Source organism: Cajanus cajan, chromosome 10 (assembly GCF_000230855.2).
Source record: "Cajanus cajan strain Asha chromosome 10, NIPB_CcT2T_4, whole genome shotgun sequence".
Taxonomy (NCBI): Eukaryota; Viridiplantae; Streptophyta; class Magnoliopsida; order Fabales; family Fabaceae; genus Cajanus; species Cajanus cajan.
Window position 1 is genome coordinate 44,301,782 of NC_138526.1, and position 10,775 is coordinate 44,312,556.

General features: G+C 32.3%; 1 protein-coding gene and 1 long non-coding RNA gene across 5 annotated transcripts; both read right to left on the reverse strand.

Moving 5' to 3' along the window:
- Positions 1 to 1,917: 1,917 nt before the first annotated feature.
- On the reverse strand, positions 1,918 to 4,283 carry LOC145952792 (uncharacterized). The gene is made up of 2 exons (XR_014430276.1): positions 3,970 to 4,283; positions 1,918 to 2,309 (listed from the first exon to the last, which is right to left on the reverse strand). It is a non-coding gene; the product is annotated as an uncharacterized LOC145952792 (long non-coding RNA).
- Positions 4,284 to 6,029: 1,746 nt separating this feature from the next.
- On the reverse strand, positions 6,030 to 10,775 carry LOC109789548 (putative zinc finger protein CONSTANS-LIKE 11). 4 transcript variants are annotated; one of them, XR_003803090.2, is made up of 6 exons: positions 10,325 to 10,772; positions 9,323 to 9,931; positions 8,534 to 8,755; positions 8,081 to 8,427; positions 6,919 to 7,426; positions 6,030 to 6,560 (listed from the first exon to the last, which is right to left on the reverse strand). XR_003803090.2 is itself a non-coding variant. In XM_083065718.1 (6 exons), exons 2-5 carry the CDS (start codon positions 9,914 to 9,916, stop codon positions 7,300 to 7,302), a joined length of 1,290 nt encoding a protein of 429 aa, XP_082921844.1. In that variant the 5' UTR covers positions 9,917 to 9,931; positions 10,325 to 10,775; the 3' UTR covers positions 6,030 to 6,560; positions 7,265 to 7,299. The 4 variants fall into 4 exon arrangements, 1 of the variants encoding a protein (XP_082921844.1); XR_003803091.2 differs by having other exon boundaries at positions 9,323 to 9,794; positions 10,325 to 10,770; XR_014430245.1 differs by having other exon boundaries at positions 8,534 to 8,749; positions 10,325 to 10,765.

Consider the following 10,775-nt stretch of genomic DNA (forward strand, 5'->3'; position numbering starts at 1 on the left):
ATATGTACAATTTTTAATATTACAAATATATGAATAAGTATTGTCCTCACGATCTAAAATTTCTGGATATAATCATCAACTGCATGTATGGCATTTTGGAACCAGAACAGCCCATTCTAGTTGCACTCCTAGTGTGTTAATTTTGCATTCGGAACGGCCCCTTCCAGATGCAAAATTAATACACCAAGAGTGAAACTAGAACGGGCCGTTCTGATTCTAGATGCATGACAAAAATTTGACATCCACGTGACATCTACGTAGCTTCTACATGACATCCACGTAACATCCACGTGACCAACAATTAACTCCGTCTAAATAATTTAGACGGAAGTCCGACATTGTAACAATTTAATTTATTAAGGACTAAATTAAAATAAAAAATAAAAATGAGACTAAATTAAAATAAATAATTATTATAAGGGACCAAAATAGATTTTTAGGCGTTAAAAGTGATTTCGTGCGTTTCCGCCGAAAACGAAACACACACACACATTTGAGTCATCTGAAATTTGAATGATTGGAAGTATTCGCTCATGTTTCAACTACAAACCCATCGAATACGTTACCCCACGCCACACGCAATTGAACACACAAATGTATTCATTCAAAGTAGTCACCACTCAAAGCATTGTTTGAAAATTTGAAGCCATAAATTCTATGACACATATGCAATTATGTGCAAGTGCACCACATTCATGCCCCTAAACTTGTTCTTTTTCAAAGACTTTTTAGGCCTAATTTTACGAATTGGGTCACATTTAGGGAAAAAAAAATGTCCTCTTCGAAATAATAGTTCTAGCAACTAGTGAGATTCTAATTGTGAGAGTGACAAGCCATGATCATTTGACTCAATCACCTTGAATAAAAGTTAAGTGGAGAAGACTACTTATATAAAACTGTCTCAAAAATAATGATTCTACCACCATTTATATCATGTTTGTGTTCCCCTTTTCAACATGGTTTTTCACGTCTTTTATAAAACTATATATTATAGTTTTAACGTTTTCACCATTTGGACTTTTTTTCCTTCCGAAGCTGTGTCCAGAGTCCAAACGCACTGTTAATTCACCAGAGCTCGCAGGTTGCTTACCACTTAGGGCCAATGATTCTAGAAGAATGTTTTTCTTTTAAAAAACTATGCTTATCTTTGGAAAAATTATTATTATTGTTAGCGTAAAAAAATTGTATCTTTGTGTATTTTGTTTTAAAAATAATTAAAATTAAATACAAGTAAACGATTAGCAATTAAAGAAAATGAACGGTTTTAAATAATTGTATTAATAAAATGAGATTAAAAAAAAGTGAACACCAAAATTGCAAGTTTTTTTTTATATATAATATAAATATGGATTTGGCTTTTATAAACTAAACAAGTGAATTTTGGAGGGTAAAAAGTATTCACAATTATTGATAAAAAATAATTAACGATTGAGAATTGTATAAATTCAAATTCTTGCAAAATTAATTATAGTGTCAATTATTAATTTTTTTTTAATTAATAGTTGTTGTTATACTTCATTCTCTGAAGTTTTTTTTAGATTTTTCCACGCATTACAAAGAGTTTCATTTTCATGACAACCAATTCTACGTTGTTCATAAACTTATTCAATCTAATAATAAAAAATTCAAGTAATCTAGACAAATTAAAACCAGAAAAAACCAAAAAAAAAAATTATTGGATTGGATTTGATTCTGAAAATCAATATAATTCAATTATATATTTTGTTTTTTTTTTTATGCTAGGCCTTACAATTATTGCATTCGGTCACTATTTTGCGTTGCTCCAAAACAAAAATTTCCTTCCCTTCCAACTGTACCAAATCTAAAACAAATCAGTTTTTACAAATAAATTGAATTTGATTACTTCATATTTTTTATAATTATAATATTGATATAAAATATTTTGACAGTGACCGATTCTAAAATCGTAAACATACATCTTTCAATATAGTTTATGTTATACTTAAATCCACAATTGTACATCTTAATTAATTAATAGACACAAACTATTGTATTTGTATGATAATGTCGTTACATGATATTTAATCCTATTGGCTCTTTAGTGGTTGTCTGTTATCTCCGATTGAACGGTTATAATTCACAGCAAAACTTTTCCCAAGTCACCAAAAACCAATCATCTTCCATTCTTCCTTGTCCATCAACTTTTATGTTTCTTTGGAATCACCAACTCACATTCGTGACGAGTAATGGGCCATTTGATGCTCCTCTTGTTTCAACCATACATGTGGACTCGTGTGTCAACCTCAAGAACAATGTGTGGACAGGGACGTCTTTAATTGTTCTCGTGCCTTGCAAAAGTACACTAGATTAATGTTTTTGGTCCAACCGTGAGAGACAAAAAAAAAAAAAAAACATAACAAAACCACACGACTTCTCAAATCTCAACCAATACCAACAGCTTCCATATTCAAGTGACATTTGGTGCATCAAATGGGCTTTGGTGTGTCACAAATTTAAAGAAGCTAATTCTAGACCATACAAACCTTGCTTCTTAGCTCCTCAATTGCCTTGGTAACCACTCAACAACACAAAATTATGGCTCATAATAACCCTCCAAACATCTAATGAACCTTAATTCTTAATCATACATTAGCCTACCTTTCTTTTTCTTTTAATTTTATTTTCTCCACTCCTTTTGTCAAAGCTAGTGGAATCACAAATTCTTCCCCCACTCTTTAATTACCAAATTGACCTTTTGGCAAGATTGGAAAGAAACAAATGGGTTAAAATTTAGACACGTGTGATTACGTGAAGAAGTGGCACCCATGTCCTTGTCTATTAGAACCCAACCATAGAATGATAACTTGTGTTATAAAATGCCCTTCTATTCATCTACCCCATTTATTCAAGAAACTACTCAGTATCAAGCTTGATTATTATTATTATTATCAGAAGAGTTTCTAAACATGTGTAAAGGTGCAGAAGGAGAAAAGAAACATGGTTTCTGCACAAGCTTCTTACACAAAGAGGGTGCAACAAGAGGTTCTACATGTTGTGAGCTATGTGGATTAGAGGCTTCGTTGTATTGCCAAGCTGATGATGCATATTTGTGTAGAAAATGTGATAAAAGGGTTCATGGAGCTAATTTTTTGGCCCTTAGGCACATAAGGTGTTTTCTGTGTAACACATGTCAGAATCTTACGAGAAGATATCTAATTGGAGCATCGTTAGAGGTTGTTCTTCCTTCCAATATAAACTGGACCATAGGAAATCTTCCTAACAACAGAGGAACCTTCAGAAAGATTTCAAGAATGCCTAATAAACCTTCCCTGTTGTTTTAACTTTCATCTTTTTTTCTTTTTCTCTCCTTAGATGATCTTCTGTGTTAGAAAGAATAGTGAGCTCCATCTCAGGCATAAGGGGAAGTGCTAAATGTCTTTAATATCATGATTCAAGGGATAAAAAGGTTGCGTCTGTATTCAATAGAAGGAAGGCTTGTTCAATGTTTTTTATTTCTTTGATTTCTGATAGATGGAGTTAATTGAAATTTAACTTCTATACTTGAATCCGTAGATACACGAGAGGACTTAAGTTGCATCGTTATTATCATCGTTGTAATCTTTTATATTAGAAGAAAAATGATATGGTTATCAAATTTCTGGCATCAATAAGTTACCCTATGTTTGCAGATATACAATGATATATCTTACAATATGTCATGGTAGTTCCTGGTATCTCATACTGTAATTATTGCTAATTTCATGAATTATATGCTTAATTTAACTACTCGGAGTAACCTGCTATAGTTGTAAGCATAATCTCTCAAACATGGATGAATCAGGTCATAATTTGTATTTTGTACCAGCCTTAAAATAAGGGAATATTATATCAGTGACAAACTTCATAGCAATCTTTTTACTTTTAATTTAATATATATTAAAACATTTATATATGGGAAACGTGTCAATCTCTCCTAACAATTTTTTCCAATCTAAATTTCATACTCACTCTTTTTCAGCTCTGCAACTCTGTCTCCTTCTTTTCCCACGTTCTTCTGTTCTTGCTAACTCTCCTGCTGTACTCCGTTCTCCTTTGTCTGCTATTTTTTTTTCACTTTATGTTGTTAATAATAGCTTATATATAAGATCGTATCCATTAATTGGAACTTTATTTCAAAGTTCCACTGGATTGTTTCTTAATAAATTAGTTAAAGTTTAAAAAATGTGTCTTATAGAAACGAACAAATTAACAATCAAATAAAGAGTCTTATACAAAAGAACAGAACCAGTACTTCATTCTTTAGCTTTTTGCAATCTTACCTATCACCTACAAAGACTAAATAATATACATGAAAACTAAGAAATTATTGGTTGGAATTAACTGGATTTGGTCTCTTATTTTTATATTCGAGTTCTATGAAAGGAAAAAACATAATTGAAAAGAGAGATTTTACTTAAAAGTGATTAATTTAATTTTCAAAAAAAAATTAATTACTAAAATTAGGATTAAGAATGTAATTTAACTTAAATATTATTAAATAGTAATTATCATCTAATATTAAGATGATCACTATTTTAATTTTAACTTTTAATAACGAATATTTAGCGATTGAATTAAAATTATGAATTGTTACAAAATAGAACTTAAATATTATATTTAAGATGATTTTTAATTAATTAAAAATATTTTACACTGACCTTATAAAAATTAACAAAATGTTATTTATTTTTTTGAACAATTAACAAAATATTTTATGCACTCAAATTACGACAACTTTAATATTTTTCTGTTGGACATCTTGCTTTTTTTTATAGACACGCTTTTACACATGTTGTAACCTAAATTTATCTAAAGTAGACACTTATTTTTTTATTTTTTTTTTGTTCGTTCCTGGAGTATCCACCGCCGACAGCAGTGACTAATCTCCTCGCTACGTTGGAGGCACCTCAAAGGGTGGGATAGCTGGCCCCAAGATTTAACACTTTTTTATTTGACACTTTATAATTTATATTTATTTATATTTTTGTTTGAAGCACAAGTACTTTAGTGATTTAAAAAATGACATATATTTACTATAAAATATTTATAAAAAATAAAAAATTATTTGCATAAAATTATGTCAATATATAGGTCAATAGATATTAATCATGAATTATATAAATAAAGTTATTAATTTATTAATATATACATATCATTTTAATAAAATATAAAGATGAATACGACTGTGCAAGTGCACGGGTACATACTAGTTTGTGGTAAGCAAAGACAGCCGAACACTTGGCAGTGTCATATAACATAAACAATCCAAGAATTTGGCAACCTAAGTACCATGACACATGAAACATCAACCCTAGACATCTTATTCATCCCTTTCCTCTTTTTTTTTTCTTCCATTTTTTTCTTTCTTGCCTAACTTGCCAGATTCTTGCAATGATTCCACCTTGTAAGATTACAAAATATGAAGGAACAAATACTAGGAGACAAGTGACATAAAATATTTGAGTATCTAAAATGTAGATGAATTCAAGATTCTCATGTACAGTATGACAACTTAACGTACGATTGAACATTTGAACACATGATTGTTGCGCAATTGATCTTTATAGCGACTACCTACTTCCCCAGTAGTAGTACAATATAGATTTAAATTTAACTCAAGCTTAAAAAACTAACTTGTAAAGTAAAAAGCATTTTTCATTATATACTCTATTTAAGGCATATCATCGAAACAGCTCATATACATTAGATTTTCTTGTCAAAAGAAAAAGCCAGGCTACAATGCTTTAGCAATTGCACCACAAACCTAATACAATATTTTCCTATTTCAATATTTGATGATCAAAGTCGCATCTCACAGGTGTTCATGGTAAACATGCCGAATTGATACTACAAACTCTGTCATGTCAAATGACCACAATTTTGCCCCATCGTTTAGTTAAATACTTAAACAACTCGTAGTAAAGGCAACTGTTTCTTTCTGATAACCAATACGGAATTTAATGAATAATAGAAGAATTATGGAGAATCATTGATGGTAATTGCTGAAATGAATATGTGCAAAACAAGAAAACAATCATAAATATGTCATATTATTTCAATGGAGAAACAAACGTCCCTTAAAATCGGGCAAGTTTGTACGCAATGTTTGTACAATTATTAAAGAAATAGCTACCATCCCCCAAGATAGAGCAATACAACAAATGAAATTTTTGAGGCAACAGAAAGGTTGTCAAAGATGCAGATAGTTACTGGAGGTGAATCTGGCTAAGCTCACTTACCTAGTTGTGCAAGTCAAGAACAATAGTGCCTTAATCCACAGTTGACTATGCTCACTTATCTGATCAAATTGGAATAAATGAAGAGTTTCCAAAAGACGGTGTTGCTGTTCTAAGGCTCATCCTTATGAGGAAGGACCAAATTGAAAGCAGAAATGTGAGGTTGGCCATAGTTGTTTGCCAGTTCCCAAACACCAATTTCCCTTTTATTCTTTACACTAGACTGTGTTCACACTGGCTTAGAGACTCACACAATATCACTTGTTGAAATTGAGGATGGATCACACCATGCACATTTCTGAAAGCAAGGAAGAATATTTTGGCCTGCAAATAATTTAATGATAAAATTTTAACATCAACAAAGATAAAAGATGGTTTTAAAAACATTACCTTTAAATTAAGATTACAAGAGTAAAAAAAATTCGCTATCTCTAAGGCTAACTATTATGCAATAAAAAGTCTAATCTTATTTGCCATAAAGCATAAGCAAAAATGGTAAAAAATAAATAAATAAATAAATAAATAAAGGGAACTATAGGCATGTAGTAGGACTTTGGTACCCAAAAATTTTATCCACTTGGATATTAATCTTAAGTAGTGAAGGTATGAAAGGGTATTCAGTTCAATCCCTTTGCAACATAAAAAAAAAATTGTTTAATATGTAAAGTGATACTTATCTTACCCTCTGTGTTTGTCTGAATTGACAATGACTGTGATGCCATTTGAAATCTGTTCAAACGTTCTGCTCCTCTATGTCCCATGCCTGTTACCTCTTACACTTCCTATGTATAATTTAATGCAAAATCGTGGCATACATCCAATCCCTTCCTCTGCAATTCCCAATTGCAACACCTCCATATCTTTTTCTTCTAAATACTAACATGTTAAAATTTCTACTAGATCTGAATCAATCACCTAAGTAGTCAAGTTTTGGATAACTATCTAGCTGCATTAAAACTCTCCCACTTTCACAAAAACAAAAGTGTGTTGATGAAGAATTGGCAACAAAGCAATGTCAGAAGAACCACCTTTTATGGAAAAGATAGAGATTCCAGATAAATGCTTAGAGGCCCCTTGTCACAAGAGGGTCATAATCATATGCTTCACCTGCTTTAACAAATCTACCTTTCACACGTTTTCTTGTATCAGCCCTTGCTTTGCGAGATGCATATCTTATTTGCTTACCAAACCTGTACATAAGAAATCAGAAAAATCTGTTGGAAGTCTTCACCCAGCCCGGCCACAAAAGAAAGACTCTTTAAAATGTTATAACAAGCGTTAAATGCTTGAGATCAGAACAGCTGACAAGATGATCTTCAAATAGTGAACCATAATGAAACATGAGAACATAATCTGGTAGAGTTACATGATATAGGATATATGTCCCCTCCTTAGTTCAGAAAATGACTTCATAACTGTTGCATCTCTCCACTTGATCCTCCAAAAATTTGAAATAATTTACATTCTCCCATAAAATATGTTATAAATAGTTTGTTTAACCTTGGACATGCTTTAGATGCCAAATATGTGTTCGCTCGCAAATTCACTTATTTGTGTTTTCCACTGGTGTTATTAGCAATAAAAACACAAATAAGAAAACAAACTTCAATATGCAGTTGATAGTAATGCAGCAGAAATAAAGAAAAAAGAAAATAACAAAATGGTTCTAGACTTATAGAACTTCGACTCACTTAAACCTATGTTAGTGCATGCATGTCAAATTGAATGGGCATATTTGTCATGAAAGTTAAACAAATTAAAACAAAAATCTCCATTTTTTTTTACCAAGAAAAAAAAAAAAAATATATATATATATATATATATATAGAATTAAAGGTACTTACGTTCGAGTCTTCTTTTTCTCATTGTATCTCATTTTTGCTTTATCCCTTGCTTGTGGACATGTACCCTCCAAATTTGATTCCCAAGGGGATTCACCCGGTAGAAACACTGGCGATAACCCACAGTCTTGATATTCAGCAGAACTATTTTCACCAACAATGTTGGGCAATTGAAATGGTATGTTTGAATGAACTTGACCCTGAGGAAATCCCAGACTGATGTTTCTGCTGCAGCTAGGATTCATGAGTGCACAATTTGTATTACTGTTGATAGCCTGCATCAAACTAGCTGATCCACCAGCCTTGGATGATTGAAAAGCCACACAATCTTGTTGGATTGATGATGATGCCTAAAACAATCATATGGATGACAATTAGTTTTTTACATCACTAGTAAACCTTATACTATAAGTAAATTTATAAAGGATAATAATAAAATTAATTTTGAGGGATAACCTCCATGGCACTCTCAATAAGTGAACTAGATTCTGTGGCTGATATGTTTTTATCCATCAACAGACAGTCCATTCCCCCCTCTTCAAGTTGGTATCTTGTGGCAGCTTGTGAACAGCCAAATATTTCATCAGCACTTTCAAAGTTCAATTGAACGTTGTCCACATTGAGACCTTCGCAGAGTTCATTCCCATTATGAATTCCAAGATTAGGACATTCCTGCAACTAATTTGAGTTAAAAAGTACAACAAAATATATATAATTAAATAAATAAAATAAAAACTTGTATCAGCTTTGGTTAAGAAGGACAACAAATAATTGCTAGGAATATGAAAAGAGCTTACTAATTCTCACAATGCAAGTTCTAACCACTTTTCTCAATATTATAGTTCTTCTTTCCCTGTGAAATATTACATTTCAAAATATTTGTTGTTTAGTGAAGTGTCACTTTAAGAAACTAAGACATGATTTTTTTTTCATACAACTGTCTTTATTTCTAAGTATCTTCAGTTCTTTACCAAATGGGATGGAAGAGAGCATTAGTTTAATGATGATATTTTCACAGAGGATAATTGAGTCAAGTAAAATTATGCTTCTCATAATTGAGGCAGTTTATGAGTTTTCTTAATCCTCGTGAAATGGCTTTAAATAACAAATATTTTTAAATGAGGGAGTAATGAAGCACACTAATTATATGCCAACCAATGGTGTCATATCATTAAAAGTTCAAAACAATGCTTATATATTGCTAATAACAATTAGCCAAAATGAAATATCAGTAGAAGGCAATACCTTTGGTTGGTTTGAGTCTTGAGGAAAGAAAAATGCTTGATCTTTGCAGTACGGAGTGTTGTAATTTGGATTTGAGGGAATGATCTGAGATTGCCCCATCCAAGGTTCATATCTAACACAAGATTCAATTTCATCCAATTTCTCACTGACCAAACCAAAGGAAGCAGAAGCACCATTATGATCAGGTTGCTCCAAACACTGGCTATTGCAGCTTTCACTCTTCGGCAAATTACGAAGTGATTCCCAACCACAAAATGCGGCATTGCCATCAAACACAATGGACCAAATCCTAGAAAACTCAGCCAAAGAGGGACAACCAGTGTAACAATTCAATGCGAGGCGCCTATGTCCCAAAACAGCACAATCATTTGGGTTCCAGTCACAACCTTGACAAGAAGACAACTTATGATCCATGCACCGGATCATCGCTGGCTGCGAATTGCACTTATCACAGAGGAGAGAACGCGAATGCCTGCGAGACAAAGAATTCGCAGAGTGTACACAGCCATCGCAATGCAAGCAGAGACGAGCAGAATCTGACTTGCAGTAAACCACAGCTCTCACAAGCCCACAAAACTCACATAGAGGTTCCATGCTTCTTCAATGTCACTGATAATTCCTGATAACTCAGCTAAACTCTAACATAGAAGGAACTTAACTATATTTATCCATTCTAAATCCTAATCATTCAATTTAGACCACATTGCTCCTAACCCTTTGCCATTTCCAACCAAAGAAATCAAAACACCCTTTTCAAAATTAAACGCAAACAAAATAAGCCAAACATGCAGAACAATTTACGTTAACATTTTTAACCCACACTATCCTACCCATCATAAATATGTCAACTTTTTTTCTTTTAATCGATAAAAAAGATTACAAATACAACAACAAAATTTGAATTAAAATTTTGTGCCTACTATCTCAACTCGTTTAATTTAGTGATTGATATGTCAACAATATAAGTACAACATAACACAAAACAAAATGAATGAGCATTACCCTTGCCAAACCAAAATTGTGAGTTTCCCTCCTGATGCAACTGGTACAGAAAATTAACCAAGATCGAGAAACCCTGAATTCATGAATGTGAATGAATGTGCAAGAAATGGATGTGGAGATTGGGAAGGGGGGGTATTAGATAGTAGCAACTAGCAAGGTCACTATTAATATTAACCATGATGTTTATTTGTTAAGTTTGTTAGAACTAAGGAGTTGTGTGACACGTGGCCGAAGGGAAAGTCTGAAAATAGATTCTTTGCTTGACGTGGATAATGTTGCGGAGGAAAATTTCAGCCATTGTTTGGGGTATAAATAATTCAGCAGATTTACTCGGACAGTGCTTCAGCTGTAAAACAATACAAACATAATATCGGCAATAATACTGTTGAGTCACAATGTTAGTGAGATATATGTGGAAACAGCTAGGAAGCAGATTTTGATTTCGATTTCG